We start from the raw sequence: 24,333 nt of genomic DNA, 5'->3' as shown, positions 1-24,333 counted from the left end.
CCTTCTCCCTTTGTTCATGTTTCAGGCAAGTCTGCGTTTCTTCAATTATAACATAAAAAAATAAGATCACAAGATGATTTCAATTTGAATCATACCGATGCTTGCAATGCCTCTGATAAGGAACTCGCCTTTCCCTGAGTAGACCTCGGTACAATTACAGGACTAATTCAAATGCATGGTGTCACCTGTAACATTATAAGAACTTCATTTGTAAGTCCTCAGTGGATATACTTTAAAAGACCAAAAGGATAAAAAAAGTCTGACTACTCACTAATCTCCAGATCTTAATATTGTTCCTGATCTAAATAAACACTCACACACAAACACACAGAAGAGAACAGAGAAGTGAATGAACCCAGACACACCTGCATGTGTTTAAATCTATTTCTCATAGATGAGAATTAATTTTTCTTTTCCTTATTGACCTTATATAAAAGGCAAATTTGACAAAATTGCAGCCTCATTAGCAAAGACTAATCTGACATTTAAGACAAACAGAGTATATGGTGGGTATCAGGTAACCCTATTCTACTTTATTAGGGAAGAAATAGGTGACAGAAGAAACCCCCAGTATTTGGAAATTAATTTCTGCTTTGTGGTTTGGAAATGGGTGGCACCACAGTTCTGGGTGGCCCTCGGAGGCAGCGTTGTTTATTTCTGAAAGTCCCGTCCCCGGGGTTGCCACGGCATCTTGACCTGAAGGTTTTCATCGTCGTTCTGGGCATCTTAAGAGCTAGTTGCGTCTGACCAGAATTCTATACTTACTGCTCTTTCTGCCGGTAGAACCAGGCCCCAGGCTGCAGTTCTGCTCTTGGGTGGAAGGGACAGTGGTCTGTGCTCACTTCCCGGGAGAGGCTGGTGGAGCCTGGTGGAGCCTGAAGCCAAACAGCTTCTTTCCTTTATGATAGCTGAGGCTCGGAATTAAACTGCAAGTGCTGCTTTCCCACACCAAAGCGTTTCTACATCTTACTTTCCAAGGCCACTGCACTTCAAATTCTATCTCACATTTTCATATTTGTTTAATATCTTCCCTCTAACCTTTCAGATTGTGAACATTCCCCCCCATTCAGAATTCCTTTGTGAAAACAAGCAGGAGTGTCATGGGGTCATCTGGAAAGAGGGAATTAGCCTGCACCTCGACAGGCAGTATTATCACAGGGATGCTTTCGGAGTATTTACTGGATGCCAGACACCGTGGTGACAGCTTTACATGTATTAACTCATTTAATTTTCACAACACCACCACAAGTTATGTGCTGTTATAGTTCCTTCTTCGTAGATGAGGAAACGGGACTTCACAAAGGGTTCAGGCCTAGCAAGTGGCAGAGCTGGGATTTGAACCAAAGAAGCCTGGCTCCCTAAGCTGTGTGCTAAGCATTGCATTATGGCACCAGTCTGGTCTGGTAAAGGCATCTTACAGAAACGGCCCCACACCTAGTTCTGAGAGATACAGCTCTTTCTGGTTCCTGTAATGCAAACGAGAAAAGAGTCCCAAGATTAGTGAAATATTTCCCCTTAAGAGTTATGGCTGTTGGGAATGCACTTTTATCAAGTCATTTTCACTGTCATTTCTTTTTATGACAGCTGAACAATAAAAACAGCATTTGAAGATAGTTTAGCCTTTAGAGGAACTGCAAGCCTTTTCTGGAAAGCTTTTACTGCACTGCTGAGGACAGACATGAGCGCCTGTTTGGAGAATGTGCATTTCAGGCACCCACGCCATCTCGGGTGAGTCAGTGTGGCCCTCCGCCCCATCACTGCCAAACCTCCGGGGGCTCTTTCTCCATGACTGACAGGTGCCTCTGCTCAGGTCTCACTGTCCTTGCCCATGGCCTTGGGGCATGTCCAGGGCCCTGACATGCACTGATGATTAATGAAGATAGAGCATCCTACGCGGGTGGAGGCACGTAAAGGGATTAACAGCCACTGGTCTTTGTGCCTGAAAGTCTTGGCCAAATGCCCGGTCACTGTTTTATCTTGGTTCAGAATGAGCACACTGGCATTTCATTTCAGAGCGACTCATGAATTTGGGATGTTATGTGTACTTAGACAATTCTGGGTAATTACTTTTCAGGGAAGGATAGGTATCTAAAATGTACCTTTAACTATGCAGCTGTGTCCTTGGCAGCCAAGAAAAGAATCATAAAATGTACTTCCTGATCTTGGAAAGAGTTGCCATACCAACTTAGAATTAAGGAAAGAATATTTTTATTAGTCTCTAATAAAAGAAAACAAAGCTCAACTGATGTTCTCTATGAAAGTCTGAAAGATCAGGTATCACTTCCCGTAGCCTGCAAAAAGGAAAAAGTGATTTTCTCATCAAAATACAGCCAGAAACTATGTCACGTCAATCTATGGATGTTTGAACAAAGCCAGTGTCACCGTTCTTCAGACCTCAGTTGCTCGGGAGTAGATGGAATGAGAAGGAGCAGATCCGTTAAATTCTTAGCTAACAACTTTAGGCTGTGCCTTCTTGCTGAATACTAGCTGATCCGAGTGGAAATAGTTAAAGAGTTTTTAAAACTTTAAAAAAATTTTTTTTCTAAATTAAAAAAAAATTATAATTTTTAAAAAAATTTTTAAAAAGTTAAAAATCTTAATAAGGTTTTTCCAAGCCATGAAAATGCAGTTTATTAAACTGAACTAAGTTTATTAAAGTAAACTAAGTTTATTAAACTAAATTAAGCTAAGAATCTATTTTTTTTTAAAAGGCTACTGCTATATCAGGAATAGCTGTGTATATACTGACATTTATTAAAGCGGCTAGTAGGAATAGTCTTAATTCCAGCCAACCACAATTCTATTGTGTCATGACCTTTTGGCTTTTTCTTTCCATCTAAAGCATTTGACAGATGAAAAGTGTTCAGATTCTAAAAAGAACTGGACTCTCACTGAATTAATTAAATTTAATCAGCACAAAGCAAATAAATTAACTCTGCAGAGGGAAAATAATCAGAAGTAAATCAAATTAAGACGAAGTGTTTAAAAGAAAAGGAAAATGGAATAACCCCGTATCATACCGAATGATCTGTTATGTTAGCTTCACAAACAACTATTCTGGGTAACATTGTGATTCCAGGGAAATTCTGCAGGGAGGGTGTCTTGTGTTTTGGATTTTAGACTATCTGGTGTCCTCGGTGGTGCGGAGAAGCGTTACTGCGCGTGCACACGGCTGAGCGCAGGCTGATCTCCGTGGGCAGCCCGATTTCTGAGTGCAGCCCGATTTCTGTGTGCAGCCCTCGGTGGCTGAGTGTCAGCGGTGAAGGGACCGGGCTTTAGACCCGAGTCCAGGACGCCCTGCCCGCGGAGCCGCAGCTCCCATGTGGGGGGAAGGGCCTGTGCTCGCCGGCGCGCTGTCCAGTCCTGCCCCGTCCTGCCCTGTCCTGTCCCATCCTGCTCGCGCGCTGCCCCGTCCTGCCCCGTCCTTCCCCATCCTGCCCGCTGGCTCAGCTCCGCTCAGGGCAGATGGGCGTGCCAAAAAGACTAGCGGGGGATCTGCTGAACCCTGAGGCTTGTGCCCTCGACGCCTCCCCTGCTCCTATTACCAAGGCTAATCAGGTCAGCTTATTTTTTCCCTCTTCTGCAGAAAGCCCTTAAATTGCTCTTTTGTGATACATTTTCTTTTCCCAGCTACTTAGGACTTAACCTGATTTTACCACATTGAAAGAGCTGGATACGGAGAGAGACTGAGGAAAGTGGATGTATCTGGGCTTTATTTCACATTCTTAAAGAAAAATGTTTAACCAGCAAGAAAGAATTGCTGCAATAATAAAGACTAGATTTCTTAAGTTTGAGAGAGGAATTCAGCTATTCCCTGGAGAAACCGCGTGGCAAGGCACTAGTGGTCACAGCACAAAGGAGAAGTGTGGCTGTGGGCTCTGGGAGCCACACTCCCTGGGCTGGAACATCCCCCACCCCCCAGCCGCCCGCTGTGTAAGCTCAGGCCAGCACTCAGCCTTCCTGGGCCTGGCTCACTCACTGCCCATCAGGGTTGTGAGAATAAGCTGGGTTAATCCATGCAAAGCACTTAGGAAAATATCTGCTTCAGTAAACAAATGCTGAACATGTTTGTCAATCTAACAAAACTTTTTACTTATAATCTGTACACTACTTCAAAACTTAAGATAGCTTCTCATAGCAATATATATTAAACGAAAATTGAAAATAAAAGAGCAAAATTCCTTTACAAGTATAAGGAAGTACTTGTACCAGGTCGTGGGATGAGTTTAATGGCGTGATGTGTGCACTAAATATATAGCCCTAACACTTGCTGGGCATATGCCTCTCTGTCTGACAAAAGGAAGCATGCAGATTTTCCTTAAGAAACACAATTTTTTAAAGCACTGCATCTTAAATGTCATGTATTACGTGTATGTATAAATCAGGAGAAACAAAGTGGAGACCAAGTCCTTCAATTTTAGAAAGATCCGAAAATGATGAAATCTTAGCGATGGACAGAGGAGTGGCTGCCAGGATTGGGGGTGGTGGGGAGGGAGTGGGCTGGCTTTACCGGGAGCGCAGGGAGCCCTTCGTGCTGAAGGGGGGTCCTGAGTGTTGACTGCAGTGGTGCTTGCATGGACCCACACAGAGGTGGACACAACCACACACACACACACACACACACTGCCCCGTGTCAGTTTCCTGTAGCTACACACGAGGTCACCACTGTGGGAAACTGGGTGAAGGACACATGGGGCCTCTTTGTACGACTCTTTCTACTTCCCGTGAATGCACAATTATTTCAAGATGAAAAGTTAAGAAAAGAATCAGAATATTCTTCAAATGGGTATTACTTACAGTGCCATAAAAATATTGTTGCATGGTTGGTTTGCATTTTTATTTTTCTTTCAAAGAGTTACTTCCCTAAGATGGTTTAAAATATTTGTACTTCTCCCACCCCTGCCAATCACTGAGAGGCTCCTTAATCACATCCACTGATATTAATGTTTATTTCACACTTTCAATTTCCTTCTGCATCCAGGCTTGCTTTCCCCTAATCAATACTGGCTAGCCATGATCCCATCAGATTCCCACTAGTCTTTCACTTTTCCATTTGTTCTCTGTCTCTGCCTATTTGGAAACAGTAACTTCAACTCTGGACTCCCTTGATTTATATCAATATTTCTGGGTTTCAAGTTTTCGTACTTCCTGTAACACGATTTTATTTCTGTACAGTGACGCGCTCTCTCTCCCTACTCTTTTTTGTCAGCTATTCTCTGATGCGGAACAGGTGAAATCTCTAAGGTTCTCAAAGAGGCAAACATTAAATTTACCTGACTTATGGAGAAGTAGGTCACGCAGCTAGAAGAGTACATTTTTATTACCTGATACGATAGAAGCCACCCCAGACTTTTGTACCGTCAGCCAGAGGTGTCTGGGCTTCCTTTCTCACCTATCAGGTGACCCGTCAACCTGGTGCCTGCGTTGGGTTCGCTGCAGTTCGACGTGCAGGCTCTATCCTGCATTAAGCACCAGCGCATCTCGGGACGGTGCTGCCTGACACCGTGGGCAAAGGCACGTACCTTTCATCTGCACGAAGTCCAGCTGGTGGATGGACTGCAGCAGGGGGCTGTTGTCCAGGCTCAAGTCAAAGTCGGTGGTCATCCGGGGAGTGAGCGTGCCTTTCCCCCACTGGTCCTCGGTCAGGTGCACTCTCCGGATGAGCGCGTCGGAAATCTAGTCACAGCAGAGACCACAGCCTGAGGAGGACGCCACCCCCAGCCAGACACCGCGCTGCCCCTCCATGCCCCTGAGGCCACCACAGACTTTGCCTTCCTGCCTTGGGGGGGGTAGCGGCAGGAGAAGATGGCAGGACTGGGGCACCCAGCACTCATCACGCAAACCGGACACTGCTGAGGGCCCGAAGGGGACACTCCCCCAGTGAGAGCTGACCCGATGGACACCCTGCACATGCAATCTCTACTTGTGACCGATTCACTGGAAGCCAACAGCTTTAAGGAGTGGCATGTGGCCGCTGGGTTAATCCTACTAGAACCAGCAACCCTAACTTTCTAGTTTGAGGTGTACACATCCTGTCAGGACTTGAAAATGAGTTTTATAAAATAGAGAGGCTGCATATGATAATTGGCATATGGAATTTCCTTACATTTTAGGCATATCACCTTCATGGGATTATCGCTTTATTCTTTGATAGATAAATCTTTCATTTTTAATGTTTGGACTCTCTGTGTCTGTCGGCCAGTTTAGTAGAACGTGAGTTAGAAGGGTTCTGTGAATGTAATCCTTAACAAAAGGTCTTTCATCATTGGGATCAGAACCTAAGTAGGACTCAGCTTACACCATAGTATCTCACTAAATTGATTCATACTGAAGAAATGACGAAACTACCAAAGAGTGAGAAGACTTCACCATATTTGGGAAATCACTAGCTTTCTGGTCAGGGGTGGTAAGAAGGCAGAAGCCCTGTGCAACTGCATTGAGACATTTCCAGACGACAAAACTGTCCAACATAGATTAATGGAAAAGGATCCAATTCTTAGGCAAGTTCTCTACTTTGGAAGAACTTAAAGGAATTATGTTTTCATAAATATAAGAATGAAACCAAAAGTAGCCACACGCTTCTCAGTCCTGTAAGACAGGGAGGCAGAGACTTCCAGAGAGTCCGTGGACTCAGCGGCCATCCTTGGCACCGCAGCAGGTGCCATCGGAGAGGGGCCCAGCAGGGCCACGGGGAGCTCACCAAGGCTTTCTAGACTCCTGGACTCACACTCAGAATGTGAAACTGAAACTAGGTGACACTTACTTGCAAAAAGCCACTGGGATCATTTTCCTTGATCACCTCCAGGCAGTACTCCATGAGCCCCGTGGTCTGGCGCAGCTTCACTGTGCAGTGGGAGATTTGGTCTCGGACCACCTGAGGGGTGACGAGAGGACAGAACGGGTGGAAAAGACGCAGTACTGGCAAACTGGGACTTAGGAGAGTTCCAAACCAGAGCCGCAGAGTGCCATGGAATGAAGCTGAATTACGAGACGATTTGCGGCAGTGTCAGCTGGGGGTAACCACACCCTGAAAGGCAGGCTGACCACGGCTCTTTCCGGAGATCAGCCACAGGAGCTGTCTCACAGGGACCCAGATGTGGGGGCCTGCGGTTCTGGTTCCGGGCACAAGAGGACACCCCTTCCACAGAGCCCTTTGCGGTTTCTCTTCTGGGAGCTGGCTGTCGCGTGAGCGGCTCTAAGAGGGAGGCTGTGAACAGCCAAGGGAGCCGCAGCTGCGTCCTCTGAGACAGCAGGCCCCCCACGGCCCCCCACGGGAAGGCGCCACCGGAACCGGGGTCCTCTCCCTTCCCGCTCTGCGGCGGCTCCAGGGGCATTCGTTCTGACTCCCTCTCCTTGGGAGGGCGACAGGAGTGCCGGGGGGTGGAGGGCAAGTTTGCTGAAAGACAGCGGGATAATGGGGAACGAGTCTGGGAAAGGGGATGGAAGCAGACCGAAGTTTTGGGAACAACCCCACTGAGAAGCATTGACTCATTTTGGAAAGAGGTTTTAAAGGCTGCTCTACTTGCCAGGCTGTGATTCTGCTTTAACCTAGAAAGGCATCTACCAGAAAATGCCGTTTCTGCCTCCGGGGAGTTGTCTTTGCCAAGTGTTAAGCACATGACATTCCTTGAAAAGTTTCTTTCTGTCTCCTGTGTCCTTTGGTCAGTGACCCAAATCTGGAGTGGTTTCTGGAGCACAGAGCCGAACAAGGCTTTTCCAGAAACTAGTCGCTCTCATCCTTGATATTCTTACTTTCATAAGCCTCAGAGATATCTGGTGTGCTGGACGTTATCGATAATAACTACTAGAGGTTTTAATAATAACTATTTTAAAGCATTTCCCTTGTTTTCATTTTTTATTGTAAATTTATTTCCATTAAAGTTTTCTATATCTGCATTATGAAAAATTGGAAGATGGATATACAAATCAAATAATCCTATCATCTTAATGAAAAATTTCTAGAGCACTTTGATGTTTCCTTTCAGTTTTTTCCTAAGTGTTTATTTCCTGTGCGTTTATTTATGGTTACAATAATAGAATATGACAATTTTAACCCCTCCCTCTCACTTAACATTTTATCAATAGCATTTTCCATGCTGCCACACTCAATAAATGTTAATGTTTTCAATATCCCAGTAACTGCATGCCATAATTTATTTAACCATTCCTGTTCCCCTATTATTGGACATTTATGTTCTTAATTTTTTGACAACTCAGTCATTATTACTGTTTTTTTTCCTATTTTCTGACAGATGATTTGTAATTGCTTTTTTACTTACATTAAGAATTAAAATGAAAAATGAAATTTAGGTTTTGATATTTCTTTATCAGAATAGATGAAAGAAACCAACTTTGATGTGAATATTATTTTTGTGGATTTTTTAGGGGGTATCAAATTTAAAATTCATTGGTTGATTTATTTCCCTTTGACATCCTGTATATTTTTGACAGCCCACCACAACCATCTGTTCTTTTGGCTCAAGGAATACAAATTATTTGTTTTTTTAGAAAGGAAACAGGAAGTTTAGGCTTCTGCTTCTTGACACAAAACCATCAGTAAAACATTTAAAAAATCCAAGACAGCCAATTTGCTATTCTTTTGTGCTGTTGAAGGCTAACTAAACTGTTTCCAGAAGATGCTTTTTCACTCTGGTAGCCAACGTACCAACACTGCTGTGTAGCAGAAACCCCAGCAGTCTTATTCATTATCAAAAGGGCATCTGTCCTAGGGCCACGGATGACTGACTGGTCTCAAAGCCTGAATAACAAGCACACCCAAATCTGAGCATCGTCACCTAAGCAGACCGATTTTCTGTGTTTACTTTCCAGAGAATTCAGCTCAGTGATCATTTTGTGGCTTAAATGTGTTGAAAGAAATACATTCCTCCTTCTTCATAAAATTCCATAACTGTGTCTATAAATTTCCCTCTCAAGGTTCATTTCTCATGTCGGCAGTGATAGAAGAGCTGCCTGAGCGCTGGGGCTCTCTGCCCACTCCTGCGGAGCCTAATTGTTGCACTGTCAAGGAGTTGGTGAGCGTCGGCAGGGGTCTCTGCCTGGCTTCTACGGCTCAAGCTCCTCGGAGGGACTCAGTATCCCTGAGCTCCTGGCTCTCAACTGCTACAATTGATTTTGGTCCATCTTTTTACATTTTATTCAATTATTCCTCAATGATCACAATAACCTATGATAAAAATCACAGCTAAAATAACCAAATTACATGGCTCCCAGAAGCAGCAATTTTGGGTGTGTTAAAGTTGACTTTTATCTTCTGAATTAATTTTGTAAGATTTCCCATCTTGTGAAAATCAGACAGATAATTAGATTTTTTCAGAGTATAAATACTTTTTCTCTAGTTGAGTGTCTTTATTTGCTAACTTCTTCAAACTGTGTTATTTCTACCACTGCTTACTTATTTCAACATAAGATTTTTTTTAATGGAAAACAATTCTCAGGAAGCTAGAGGTAGTGGTCAGGTTCAGGTGTCAGCCTGACCAGGTGATGATACCTAGTTCTGTTGCTGGGGCCTCGAATTATCAGCATGTGAATTTTATGTGTGGTTGACCATCCCTGCAGTAGCCTAGAGGAGCGCCTTCCGCAATGGTCAGGCTTGAAAGGAGAAGTCAGAAGAGAGAGAAGCAGCTCACTAGAGCTCAGCAGAGCCCAGCTCAGTGCAGCTCAGAGCCGGCTCAGACCAGACATTTGGAGATGCAGAAATGAACCGGTCTGGGGAAAGCGGTTTGAACCTAGAAGCTGGGAGAGAAGCCCAGCAGATGCAGCCATGTGCCTTCCAAACTTAGTAAATTTGTAACTAAACAAACCCCATTTGTAAAAGCCAATCCATCTCAGGTGTATTGCATTCTGGCAGCCTTAGCAAGCTAAAACATGAGACTTGTCATTTTTTCTCTTGAATTGCCCACTTCTGGAGATACCATTGACACCATGTGCACAGCTTTGCAATACTCAGAAGTTCCTTTCTTAGGAAATGTGCAAGTTGCAGGAAGGATACAAGTAGAGACTGAGAAACAAACCCTCATGTTTTCATTTGCATAAAAGCCTAAATCAGCTCTCATGGGACAATGAATTTATCTGTAGTCCATAGCTTCAGAAAAACCTTTCACAACTTTTATTAGCCGAGTCACCACATGTTCTGGGTGACAAACACTTCTCAATCATTTGAACACTTTTATTTTGTAAGTGGCAAATTTATACAGGTCACTTCTTAGGTCAGGAGATTACACTGAAACCTATTACGAATAGAGTTGTCTGAGAATGGAATGTTGTTCGACTTTTCCAGAAGCATACACAACCCATGACAGCTTAGATAATTCAGATGTAAAATTTTTCCCTGCATATCCACAACTACATTTTCCTATCCCATCCTTATCGGGCCAGTTTTCCTTCAGTCTTACATGACACATGCAGCAGCAAGAACTAATGGTGATTTAAGGGGACTTACTTTATTTTATCCAACTTTGACCTTGACACCTTTCTCCAACCCCCATTTATTTTCCCATCATATATATGCTTAAATTTTTCTTTATTTCTTCTTTTTAATAAATACTTTTTCCCATACTACTCTCTCTCCTCATGGGCTCTGGAGGAATATCACTTATTACAGTAAGTAAATACTAACATTTTTTCTCTCTCTCCTATTTTGAGAAAAGAATTTCCCTAAGTATAAGGTGATCTTATTTTCTTTTTTTCTGTTTAGGAGGCAACTAGTTTCAAAATGCAAGCTTGAAAAATCTGTTCTCCAAGGGTCCTTGGTCAGTGTTGGGAGTGTTTTCATGTTCTGTCACGTCTTGAAACAAGATGCCCAACTGACACTTCGTATTTACTCATCTGTGGGTTATATATGAAGTGCTTTGGCTGTTAGATTTACCTGGTGAAAGGCTTTTTTTTTCTAGCATAGAATGCAATTTTTATATTATTATTTTTTTTCTCTGAAACTGAGAGGCATTTAAATGAAGGAAGCACATTTTTAATTTCTCACATGTGATTATTCCCCCACATGGTATCAGGCAAATACCACCCTCTCCACTAGTGTCACTAACTTATCAGCATCAGCTCCTGAGTCATCTGAATACGTGTGAGGCTTTCAGTTGTTAATCAAGAACAAATCATTTAGTCCTATTAATAAACAAAACACTCACCTGCTTAGCCAACTGCCTCATCGAGCGGACTCTGCAAAGCATGCCCTTGGGATGGGGAACGCTGTGTCCTGTACACCTGAGTTAGCCAAGGGAGCCATTGGGGAGAGTCGGTGGTGCTGCCCCAGGCACTCAGAAGGGCAGCTGCAGGGGCCGCGTGACGTGTGTGGTGTGGGGTCTTCTAGGATGTGAGGAGAGCAGGGTACTGTGCATTACTCTAGCACATCTGTGCTAGGTGCCTTCTGGGGGCAATGAGGGGCGCCATGTCCAGGCTTAGGGAAAGGGCATGAGGAAAATCTCTGCTACCTTCAGTGGCAATGCTAAAGGGGGGCTCAAGAGTGTGTGCCGTCACCTACGTGAGCCCAAGCTTTGTGAGGGGGTACACTGGCGATTCTGCAGGGACCCCTGCTCTCACGTATGGCCACCCTCACATATGGCCACTTCCGCACCTACAGAGAGAAGCCAAAGGAAACGAAAAGGTATTCCCCACGAGTGATGTGTTGGCAATCAACAGTAACCTGCTGAAGGTCTCAAGTTGTCCCCGTGTGTCTAGTTTTCCCAAATGCATGCATTGTAATGAACTGACTGGACCCCTTGCCATTAGTCTGACTGCCTTGCGTGGATCATAGCTTGATTCGTTGCTTTTTCTTTCTGCTAACTGCTGTAGCCAGTCAAATCATATCTAATTATTTTTAAATTCTTCATGAGCTTGGGAGTGTTTTCTTCCTTCTCCCATCTCTGTCCCCCCTCCCCTCCCTTCCTCTCTCTCTCACTCTCCCTCCTTCTTTCTGCTGATCTGCATAAAAGGATTATTTGCCCATCCTGAAGCCGTGGGAAAAAAGCTGAAGTAAGCAACAATATATTGTTAAGTATACTTGACGATAATATTCTCAAAGTAAGTCTGTGCTCCTAACGATACAGCCACAGCATTACTTTTGGGAAGCATCACGGGAGCACAACATTCCCGCCGACAGTTTATAATAAAAAGGGGATGGCGAAACGGTCACTATTCAAACCACCCCCAGGCTCACTAGCACTCAAAATCAAGCATTCTATAGACAGCTGCGATTTGCACTCGGAGGTACTCTCAAAATGTAAAGCTCTATAACAAAGTAAGCTCTAACATCGGCCCATAGCGTCCTGGCTGAGTAATTTTGTTGGCACGGAAGTTAAAGATTATTTTTTTTTAGTACCTTTTAAAATAACCCTATACTTTTCTTTCTTTGTCAGTGGATCTGAGAGCTTAGAGATAGGAAGCCACCTGTCACTTTGTACTATCTGATGTATTGATTCATTCTAAAACAGTAGAGTTGACCACATTTAAGTTGATTTCAGGGTTATTTCAATTTTTGAATTTTACATATATCAAAATAATTCTTAGATATTTCTTTGGAATAACCAAACTAAAAATGACATTTGTAAAGTTCCCAAAGAAAGCACAGATCTCATTAATACACACTCTAATTTACGTGTAGTCATAAATCCTCTGTGAGGGCCACAGACATGAAGACATTTTAGGGTATTGTTCAGCTAAGGAAAACCTGGGAAGGATGTCAACAGAATATACAGACAGGACAGGAAATTTAGGGATCCAGTTTACTCTGCTGGTTGTCAAGACATTGCTCAAATAGTTCCAAAATATGAGTTAGTGATATTTCTTGAAAGCACACAAGCATTTTTCCCTCCAGTGCCTTCTGGTACTTGCTTTAGTTCGCCACATCTCGAAAATGCTTCTGGCATTTTTCAAACCACAGAACACTATTAACAGTAATTTGCATTTTAAACACTGTTCCTAAAATATGGTCACATTTGCGTATGTCTCAAAGCCCTCCTCCCCCATACTTTTTTAAGCTTTTAAAAATAGCTGACTAGGGCGGGCAATGGTGGTGCAGTGGCAGAATTCTCGCCTGCATGCTGGAGACCTGGGTTGGATTCCCAGTGCCTGCCCGTGCGAAAAAAAAAAAAACCCATCAAAAATTGCTCACTAAACTTTGTAAATTATAGGGATGAAAAATTCAGGCCACTAAAGAATTTCCCAGGTTCAGAGATCATTGCACCTATTCTTTTAGTTTCCCAGCTGCTAAAACAAATACCATTCAGTGGGTTGGCCTAAACAATAGAACTTCATTGGCTCACGGTTTTGAGGGTAGAAGTCCAAATCTAGTTGTCAGCAGGGTGAGGCTTTTCCCTGAAGACTGCAGTGTCCTGAGCTGCTGGAGGTCCTGTGTCCTTGGCTTTTCCATAGCATGGCCATACACATGGTGGCATTTTTTCCTTTCTCCTCTTGGTGGGTTCTGTTGACTTCCAGCTTCTGGCTGTCCCCTGTGGCTTTCTCTGTGTCCAATCTCCTTTGCATGTTAGGACTTCACCCATATTGGATTAAAGTCTACTCTCATTCATTTGGGAACACCTTAACTGGTAACATCATCAAGGTCCTATTTACAAATGGATTCATATGCACAGAACCAGGGGTTGGCACCCAAACATGCCTTTCGTGGGGGACATGATTCAGTCCTCGACTGGCAGGCAATCTCCTTTGTTAATAGTAGATGCAATCAGCCATAAATGCAATGAACTAACTAGTGATTTAAATCTTCAAAATACCCTCAAAGTAACAATCAGGCTAGTGCTTGCTTGACTAAACAACTGGACACCATAACCTAGCCATGTTGATGCAAGAAATTAACCATCACAGTCCACCCTTTGTCAACTCAGCACCCATACACATCTAATTAAACAATATTTAAACCTTATAAACAGTGATTGTCACACGTTTCACCTGACATAATTCAACTGTCCCACGTATAACAGGGAATGCACTAACTCTTTCCTCAGAAGACAATGCAGATCCTTGGGTAACGTTTGCTTTTAAATTTTATATTCTGTAACTTAAATACTATGACATAACATTAATACAACATATGTTATATGATAAGGGAATAATAGAAGGAAACAACATTTCCTTTATGTATATATACAAACATATTCCTAATAAAACAGGGAAGAAATATTCATAAACATTATGATCTTCCTTTCTGCAGCTGGTCATGTGGCTACAGCTTGTGTTTACAACTAAACTCCTTTCCCTACCCATTCCATACCCTCTTTGCCCTCAGCAAGCACCTCGCCTGATCATGGTTGTTCGCCTGGTGAGGTGATGCAGACCCTCTTTCCTGAAGTTTCTGGGCCATTAGTAGTCCTGCCTGGGTTGAGTTGTAGTTTTCCACTGACTTTAATCACAGGGCATGGTAGTGCTCAGAGATACTAGGGGATCTCCTGTATTCCAGGCAAACTCTTCTGCACCTCTATTGTGTAGCAGCAGTCCTCTTCCCCCATAATAATGAAGATCAGTCACCCCAGCCAGCAGTGATTTCTTTCTTTGCCTGTTGATTCAGAAACATGTGGAGCCCCTCGTATATGGGTGGCAGTTTTAACTTGTAGTTCAGTAGAATCATTGTTATGTCTCCTGTGGGAACATTCCTCCTTTTGGAACTAAAACCTGTAGTCCAGCAGAATTTAAGGCTGTGAGGACAGGAAGCAAATATTTTTTCTAGTGGATCACTAGGGGTGACAGTGAGTGGTGCCACTCCATTTCCACCCTTTGATTCCTGGACCTGTGAATTCTGGCTACGGGAGAAACAGCAGCACAAAGTGGAGGCTGGCTCAGAGCACGCACAGCCTCCTGGAGAACCCTGTCCCAAGGCTTTCCTACCCAGTTGGCACCATAACCGAGTCTTCAAAAGGCCATTCCACCATACTGTCATTTCAGCTGTTTGGGGGTGAGACAACCACACCTATTTATGGGCTGATTCTACAGTATGGACCATGGTGCTATGGAAAGGACGCCTCTGGGAGCATTTCTTCAGTGTGCTGAATGAAGCCACATTTCCAGTCATTCTCTCTTAATGATGACAGTAATAATAATAGCAAATATTTATTGAGTACTGTGCTAAAAGCTTTGCAATTGTCTATGAGGTGAGAGACAATATTATTATTTCACGCATAGGTGAAGAAATGGGACCACAGAGGGGTTAAGAGACTTTCTGAGGTTACAAACACAGCAAGTGATAAAGCCTGGTCCCTGTTCTGCTCCATCCTGCCTCAGAACCAGAACTATTAAGTCTGCTCAGGCACTCAGTGCTCTCAGAGAAGGACATGAGGAGATTATAATGATCGTGTAAATACACACTGGCTTTCCAGCACCCACAGGCTTAAGAAAAGAAAGTTGGCAGAAAAATGCACACAGCACCCCTTTCGGTCAGTGAAAAGCAGGCTCCAGAGAACACAGCCAAGGGAAAACGGAAGACCATAAGATTATCCCTGAAGGACTGTGAGCAATGAGGTAGCCAGCAAAGACATAAAGAAGTACTGTGCTTGGCAAAATATCTATAAAAGACCAGTCTTTTCTCACAGAGCTGAGTAGCAACAAAAGTGACAAGAAAGGAAAAAAGAGAGGGTGGGAAAAGAGGAGGGAGGGAGACGTGGAGGCTGGCGGCAGGAGTCATGGCAGTAGCAGAGGCATTGGCTGCTGTTTTTAGAAGCAATGACAGATACAATCAGCTGAAAATAGCAGAGAAGCAAATTGCTGGAGACAGAAAACAGAACAGCTTTGCTGCCGTGGGGACAACTAGCCACCTGCCTCCCAGTTCTGGAGCCCTCAGGCCTGAGGCAGGAACCCCACTCTGGGAAGCTGGAATGAGGGTGGGCAGTTGTTCCTGCTCAGCAGCCGCCAAGGCCATCAGTTGCCATGCTGGGGCAGCCCATCAGGACAGATGGACTGCTGGGGAAAGGAGGAGGTACTGTCTGGATGCAGTGTGCCAACGATGCATTAAAGCCATTCTCATGCCATTCTGTATCTGCATCCACAGCAGAGCCCATCTCTGATTTTCATAGTCCTGCCTACAGAGGCAGCACCAAGGATGTGTGCGTGTGTCTGCGTGTGTCTCTGTGTGTGTAGGGGCAGGAGGTTGTCTTGTTCCTCTGCCACTCTTTGATATTGATGAATAATACTTTCTCAATCTTTGAGTCTCCTTTTCATCTGATTGCTGCTCTTATGTCACTCCCATGTAGAAAATCTGGAGTTGCTACTATTGTCACCCTACGACTTTTTAGTTCATTATGTTCTTTTTAAAGATGTCAGGAAAGTATGTGCAATGTTATAAAAAAGATTCCCACCAAGAAAAAGTTAAACATTTACAGCTAGATGCATAAAGGGTTGATCAATTCAGCAGGAAAACCCTAGCTGTTCAGTTCATTTCCCAAAGACAACTGAGGTTTTATTTTACATCACGCTACATGAGTCAAATGATTGTTTGAGGACACGAAAGCTCTGGGTTTCTGCAGGGTGCTAGAACCGGGGCTGCTGTGACGATGTATTAGTCATAGTAGACCAGGCGCTAGAAACAGACAGCGCCCTCAGTCCTCACGACTAACTGGAATGGTGACGGCGCAGTCCGCGCTGACGGCTGCCTTCGGCCCTGACGCGAGGCTCCCTGCGGCCGAGACCGTGAGTGACGCGCTGGCACCCACCTCCCGCAGCTCCGGCCGCTTTAAGGCTCCTCCAGGACGGGCTCCGTGACTCTTCCCGCTGCTTGTCGTTTCGCCCCCCCAGAACTTCTGGAGCGTGGGCCACTGTCTGGAAGCTCACTCTGAGCAGGTCGCGGTCCTTCGTGGGCATGATTTCTTCCTCTCACTGAACTGTAAGCTCTGTAAGGGCAGGATGCACTGTGTCCCCTCTGTGTCCCCTCTGTGTCCCTCCCTCCTCTTGGTCCCTGCCTGGACATCAGCTCCTAGCAGGTGGACATTAGGAGCTGACAGACGGGAACGGTGGGGGCACGTTTTCTCTCTGCAGTGCACTTTGACCAGCCAGAGGCAACAGAGCAGGGGTTCAGATGCCAGGCTCTGAGGCCAGTTACCAGGGTTCAAGTTCGGGCTCCGTGGACCAGTTCTTAATATCATGGTTTCCTTACCTCTAAAATGGGGATACTATTAGGAAGGGCCTCACAGAGGGTGAAGGGTAAAGAGGTGGTCTCCACTGCACAATTAGAAGGGTGCTGCCTCTAAGAAGCTCTTGCTGGCAGTTAAGCCAGGACTCGGTCCCCAGGGATGGCCATCCTGGGTGGCTGGTCTGGCAACTGCATGGTTACAGCTCACAGCATTTCTGGAATTTAATTCAGATAAAGAAGCTAAACTTTCTTTAGATTTCATTCAGCTCTAACAGATGAAAATTCTTATGCAGTAGAGCCATTTCCAGATTGTTTCAGGCAAATCTACAAGACTGGTATCCACACAGGAAAACTTTCAGGGGACTCAGGTGAAAAAATTAGTATCTTTAATATTGCCCCACTTTCCCCTCCACATTGGAGGAATTACCACCCACGTCGGACGAAACGCAGTCCAAGGCCTTGGGGAAATCCAAACCAGGTAACTTGGTCACCAGCACTAGGAGACGGGACTGACGGTGAGGGGGCGTCCAAGTGAAACGCCCCAGGGTCTGGCATTTGGTGAATGATGCATGGCCCGGCCACGGGGGCCCCCCTGGGAGGGTCCAATGCCTCTGCAGTTAGAAGGCTCCGAGGAGGCTGGGGTCAGTGTGGGGCCCCTGACGGCCTGAGTTCAGACGATTGTGAAAGGGTCTTCTGGAAAGACCACAGGAGGCAGCAGTAGCCACTCTGGAAGGTGAACTGCCCAAACCACCAGGAGAGACCTCTCTGAGCATTAGAGACCCTGGCGTTTTCTTTTCAAATGAATGGCTCAAATTCCAACTTTAAACTGTGTGATTTTCCTTATCTTCTCAGAGACTGCGTGGAATGACCACTCAAGGAATATCCTGTCCTTTTCCTTGATAAAATCATCAAGAACACTTGATGAGGCTGCTGAGAGGATGCCAGCTGGAGGTCGGGCCATCGTGGCACCCAGACCTCATCAGCTGGCCTGTGGCTGTGACTGCGCAAAAGGTCACAGCTCAGCCTCCTGCCTGCCTCAATTCTGAGTCACAGCCGGGCCCGCTGCAGAGGCAGGGAGAAAGATTCATGTTCCAGCCACATCGCTGCCCAGACTCTGGGGAAGGAAGAAGCACGTGTGTGCCTTCAAACGGGTTTTGAGCATCTGCAGGTGGGTGATGAGGAGAGAGCCTGAAGAGAAGGAAGCGAGAGGTGGGGCTCTGTGGACCTGTGGAATGAACTGTTAAGTGTCCCGGGAAATGTTTTCTTTAGATGCTTCCTGGCTGCCTGTCCTCATGCTGCTGCTCCTGGTGTGCGTGGCAGGAGCAGACATGAGGCGCGGGGTCTTTGCTGCGCAGGGTTCAGCACTGCCAGTCTTGCTGCCAGTCTTGGCCAGGCCTCACGCCCAGTTAGTGACCAGTTTCCTGCCTGACTTCTAGTGATCTTGAGCAGGTACTGGCCCTGCTGGAAGCTCCCCTGCCACCAAACTTCAGCCGCAAGTCTTGGAGACTGTGTTCTGTCTTATTTCTTTGTTTTTAACATGCTTCCTTGGTCCTCCAATGAGAGCCCGTATTTTAGAAACGGGGCCTTATCTTGTCCTCCAACGACGGTAGCCTGCTCCGAACCTGCTAGAAGGTATCCGCTACCTACTGCTGTCCACTTCCTACCAACGGCCCAGAAGTTGCGTCCGCTCCCTGTTGCCTACGATTGAAGCTCCCTGAGGCCAGCCGCCTGGCCCTCAGCAGAGCATGTGTGACGCAGTTCACCTCTCCTCCACCCCAATCCCAGGCCAACATGGCACACGACTCACTCCCTCTGGAAACACCCTGAGGCTTGCTGACCGCAGATCTGCGGACATCTGTGGATTGACTACTGTGGGACTCCCTCCTGCTCCTCTCTTCCCATCTGCCCCGCTCCATGCTCACATCCTGTGGTCCTGTGCCAATGGACGGAGTGTCAGATGAGTGCAGCAGGACCAGCCTTTGGCCTGTAGGGCCCTGGATTTGTAACAAATTGATTTTAATGTGTAATGACAAAAGTCTGTGTACGCATCTTCCCAGCTAAAATATTCATTTCAGATGTTAAGACAAATCTTGCTTGTTTTCTGGAAGGTGCAGACTCCATTTCCCAATTCAGAAACAGATGTTTGACTCTGGCCTTCTCTGATGACCCCATCCAAAACCTTAACCCTTGCCATAAAACACCTCATCCCTCTTTCCGTCTTTGCTTTTTTCTTAGCACTTTATACTAGCATACTTCATATTTTAATCACCTATCTTGTTAACTGTTTATCCCTCCTGCTAGAAGAGATTTTACTTTATTTTATTATCGCCACACCCAGAGCAGTTCCTGCCTGGGGAGTCACTCCACAAATGTTGGTTACGCAAATGGCAAGAGCGAGTGGTGAATGAAGCTGCGCGTCTGCTCCTTTCTAGCCAGTCCCACTGGCCACAAAAGCCATGGGTATCCTGCCTTGCTGGTCCAGCAGAGGTTAACTCTCCCAGCCTGGCTGTCTGTCCAGTGGGCTGGGAGCCTGGCTCCCTGACCGTCCAGCTCCTCCCCACGTGCAGTGCAGCACTCACCTTCAGCTTGTGCTCGTGCTCCTTGTTGACGCGCGCGAGCAGCTGAGCTTTTCTTCTATTGAGGGCGTCAATGAGGGCATCACACTGCGCCACCAGGCAGGCCTCAAACTCAACACTGTTCTCCTGCGTGAGAGAGCACACCCTGAGTGCACGGGGCCCGGCCATGTCTGCTGCCAGCAGAACAGAGCTGCCCTCACACCCTCGGTGCATGGCCATCTCCGCTGCTGCCTGTCTGTGTGGGGCAGGAATCCCTGCTGAAGGGAGTGGAAAGGAGCTCTCTCCATAATGCATCTAGTTGTTTTAAAAAATAATATGGACAAATTTCATTCTATAGTGTCTGTATTTTGTTTTAAATTTAGATTGAAAAGGACAGATGTTTGTTACCTGATAAATTTATTTTTATCCAAAGGAAAACATCTCTATTGTTTGAATTGTATTAGGTAAAATAAAGCTTTAGAATAGAACATCAATGCTTTTGGGAGCAGACACATGTCCAGTGACAGGTGGCGGCAGGTGGCGTTTACACAGGAGCCAGCAGGGGGTGGGCAGCGGTCAAGGCATGAGAGATAAAATTAATGTCAAGGTAAGAAAGAAGAGAGAGGGACGGCAATGCTCCTCGTTATGAAGCAATAGTCTAATTCCAACAGAATCATAAGAATAATCATGGGCAAAAACACTTGCTCATTTCCTTACGGAAGGCACCCAGCGAGCACAGGTAGGCAGGTCAGAGCTGAGAGCACAGAACACGCATCGCGCTTCCGGACAAATCAGACTGAACCGTGGTGCAGGGGAAAGGTGCCTAGTGAAGGGTCACCGCCTCATGATGCTCAAATTGAATCCTGGCTTTAAAATTTCACTTGATTTAAATCTGTGCAAACCACAGGCATTTCCTCTAAGCAAGTATCTCACTGAATTATAACATTTATTAAAGGGAATATTTTCAGTAAGTTACATATGATATTTTGATTCTCAAACCAAAGTCCATAAAACATTTGTAATTTACAACAAATGAGAATGGAACACTCACACTTAATAATACCCAATGGAGAAGAGAATAGACTTCTGTGGGTTGGCAAGTAAGAGGGTAGGAATAGCCTGACCTAGTGAATTTTAACTTAATTCCAAAGTCATAAAGAACTAAGTTTCTTTGTATAATAATCCACTGATAGGTATTTGAAAACTTCTTAAATGCCAGCTCTTCTTCATATAAGGTACACATTAGTATTGCTTGAGCAATGGCTTCTCCGAGCGCTAAGTTTTGGCTTTAACAGTAATTGTCTGAGTTCTCAGAGAGCCCCCTTGGAAAACATCACTTCAGGGTCTCCCTATGTACAGTGCAGGGAATACTGGTGGGAGTGGGGGGGGGGGTGTGCGTGGCTCTTCTCTTGAAGCAGACTGTTAATTCTCTCACTGACTTAGAGCAGAAAGAAAGCTCTGCTCCATTTAAGAGGAGAGGGCAGGGCAAGCCTGGGGCTGCACATTTTATACGAGCAAAAGCAAAGAAGGGATTGACTGATAAACTCTATCGCTTTGGAAAACAGCAGGTGTATTACTCTTAAGCTGTTAGGGAATGGAAAGTTCTAATGTGGGCATGCATGCCAAGAAAAGGCAAAGAAATCAGTGTAATGCCTTGAAAAGCTGGCTCCCTTTCAGAAGCCATTTCTGCTCTGACACGGGTTAAATATTAACTTCAAAAGACAGTTTGTTGGAGGCCAGAGTTAAGGTTATTTTTCTGAGGTAAACCTTAAAACATGAGAATGGTAAATTGTGCTGGACCCAGGGGTCATGATTTTAGCATTTCATGCGGTTTACAGCCTCTTTCCTTCAGCAATAGTGGGGAATTCATGAGCTCTCCAATGCTGGCTGAACTGCTGGTCACTGTGTCCAGATGAAGCAATGTGAAATTACAGTCACCAGGAGAGCTTGGCTGCAAAAAATATTTAAGTATTAAAGTAGAGGAAAAGCAATACTATGGGATAGGAAGGAAGGAAAAAAAAAAAAAAAAGACCGAAAGGAATAAAGGAAGTAAAAAATAAGGGTGATCTATTTGCTAGACATAAAGATAAAATTATTACAAGAGCCTTTGGGGACATTTAGGGTTTTTAAAGATTCCTCAGTAAAGCCTCTGAACTCGCAAGGAGACGGGCCTCTTTCTAAACCCACAGTGGCGGAGACTTGGGGCCTGAGCGTGGGGTGATGGAGCCACGTGGATAAACAGTGTGCACCTCTGGCTTGTGGGTAAGACGCGAACACCCCAAGAAGGGGCCTGTGTGCGCGTATGTACTGGAAGATACAGAAGAGGAAATGCAAATAGGAATTTTCCATAACACACAAGTAGAACCGAAGGAAGAAACAACCGCCCCTGACACCGCCAGCCCCCCCACACCACCAGCCCCCCGACACCACCAGCCCCCCGACACCGCCAGCCCCCCGACACCACCAGCCCGCCTGTGGGTCTGCGTCCGCCCCGGGCCGTACCTGGATCTGCTGCGCCAGGCTGCGGAGCTGCACCAGGAACTCCTTGGCCTCTTTGGCCCTGTCCGAGAGTCCGTTGAGGGCCTGGGAGAGCTGGCTCTGAAAGCGAGAGAAGGAGACGATGGCAGCCGGGATCACACGGGGCCACCTCAGGCCGCCCCGGGCTGTGGCCCAAGAGCCGCGAGTCCCCAGCCTCCCCAGATCGCTCCTGGGGGAGCTCGGACCACTTGAACCCACATTTGTATGCATGGACTCTGGTCACGGTGGTGCCCGGACTCCTTCCCCGGGCTCCTTAGTAGTTTCTTCTCTGCAGCTGTGAAAACTTCTGGCCACGCAGTCTCAGCCCCTCTGCGGCTGAGGTCCCCCAGTAATTTCCTCGTCCCGTTAATTAAGCAATATGTATTTAGTGCCTATTATTTGCCAAGGATTTAAAAAATGATGACCATGGGTAAGATTTTATTATCATCAACATTACTTAGCTTAAAGGCACCTGATCTGGGCTTGGGGTGGAAAGAATCAAGAAAATCCAGAACAGGACAAGGGGGTGAGTCCCTTGGAATCACCTCTGCTGTGACGAACGCGCTCCTCAGGGTCTGCCCCCTCCCAGGACCTGCCCCGCTGCCCAGCTCCACGCTCGTCTCCTGGATGGGACCACTCTCTCTCTCTGATTCCTCACACCGCCCTCCATACGCGGATGACGTTTTGCTGAGGAGGCAACGTGTTTCCGTGAGCACTTGCTTTCTCAGCCTTCTCGTGCTGGGGTGGCTGCGGGACACATTGCTAACAATTAAACCGAAAGGGAAGCTGCTTGCTGGGGGAGAGGTCTGAGGAACTTTCTGATTTCCTGAGGACCAGAGTGGCTGGTGCAGCCTCTCTCCTCTTGTTCCTGGCGATTGTGACGTGACATCCGGGGCTGCAGCTGCCATCCTCTGCCCAGCGCAAGGGGAAGGCCAGTGCGGTGAGGGTGGGGGAAAAGAGAAAGAGCCAGGGTCCCAATGCGACCTTTAAGCACCTGAGCTAATACTGGCAGCCTCACAGCACTAGCTTTTTGCTTTTTTTTTTGTTTGCTTGTTTTTTATGTGTAAAAAATTAACTCCTATTGTTTAAGTCCCTCTATTGGAGTTTTCTGTTACCTGCAGTCATTATCATCTTACTTGATACAATATTCCTTCTTCCATCACCTAGGACATACCCTCTGCCCCCCTGTAAATTACAGAGACAACCCCCTTTCCCACAGCATCTCCAAACATGGAGCCCGTGTCACTCCTTGCAGCACAAGGCCTCATTTATCCTTCCTCTGAGTACAAGGACAGATCTTCACATTATATTTCTTGTTCTAGTGAATGTTCTCCTCTTACATTTGTCTTATTAAATAAAAATACAGGTATGGAATCTCCTGTAAAATATGCATGCCAAAAGCTTAGTGGGAGCGACGAGGTGTGGTGGAAAGACAGGCTTTGGTGGCAGGCCGGAGGGTCCAGTCCTGACTCTGCCCCTTACTAAGTGTGGCCTAGTGACAGCCGCGTCTGACTGAGTTTCTCCAACGGGAGAAGTGGGAATAATACTACACCTTTTAGTTTGGGTTACTATGAGAGTTTAATGCGTCAACGACATGAACATTCCTGCCAGCAAAGGGCAGTGGTTTGAGGGAACTTACCTGAACTCAGAAATGCTGAATCAACCTTATACCCCCAGTTTAACCTCACTGATAAAGAGACGATATTGCTTCTACTGAGACCCCTGCTGGTGTGTGAATGACACTCAGAAGCGGCGGCTGGAATTAGTTCTTATTTACCTCCTTCCTTACTGCTCAGAAACACCTGCTCACTGACTGCTGGGGACTCGCAGGGCCGCAGGGAGGCTCCTGGACTAGGTTCTGTGTGCAGAGCCCTGGATCGCTTTTACTCGCTCTGTTTCCTTGGACTCCAGGAGGCTGGAGCAGCCCGGCAGGACACGTGGAAGCAAAGCCAGCTCCAGTGGCTGAGCGGGCACCCAGTCCTTATTTCTCTGTCCCAGCTGCACCATAATCTGGGATGAAAGTTTTCTCCTTAAGAACCATTTCAGGGAGTACAGGAAATGCAGAAGGGAAAGAGGTCTTATTTGGAAGAACAGGCCATAAAATAAGAAATGTATATTAAAGGATAATTTTTTTCTTTGTTACTTTAGAATTCATCTGTCTCT

The 24,333-nt window shown here is 45.8% G+C and overlaps 1 protein-coding gene across 4 annotated transcripts in view; it reads right to left on the bottom strand.

Annotated features, from left to right (window-relative positions):
- TRIM9 (tripartite motif containing 9) overlaps positions 1-24,333 on the bottom strand; it is a 116,673-nt gene that overhangs the window by 27,405 nt on the left and 64,935 nt on the right. For all 4 annotated transcript variants that reach the window (XM_077126780.1, XM_077126779.1, XM_077126777.1 and 1 more), the window contains exons 2-5: positions 22,156-22,251; positions 19,678-19,800; positions 6,764-6,874; positions 5,523-5,676 (exon numbers count right to left, since the gene is read on the bottom strand). In XM_077126780.1, the coding sequence (XP_076982895.1) occupies positions 5,523-5,676; positions 6,764-6,874; positions 19,678-19,800; positions 22,156-22,251 (484 nt within the window). The remainder of the gene's footprint in view (positions 1-5,522; positions 5,677-6,763; positions 6,875-19,677; positions 19,801-22,155; positions 22,252-24,333) is intronic.

The sequence above is a fragment of the Tamandua tetradactyla genome, chromosome 14 (genome assembly GCF_023851605.1).
Source record: "Tamandua tetradactyla isolate mTamTet1 chromosome 14, mTamTet1.pri, whole genome shotgun sequence".
In the NCBI taxonomy this organism is placed as follows: Eukaryota; Metazoa; Chordata; class Mammalia; order Pilosa; family Myrmecophagidae; genus Tamandua; species Tamandua tetradactyla.
This window is presented reverse-complemented; position numbering and strand designations above follow the sequence as displayed.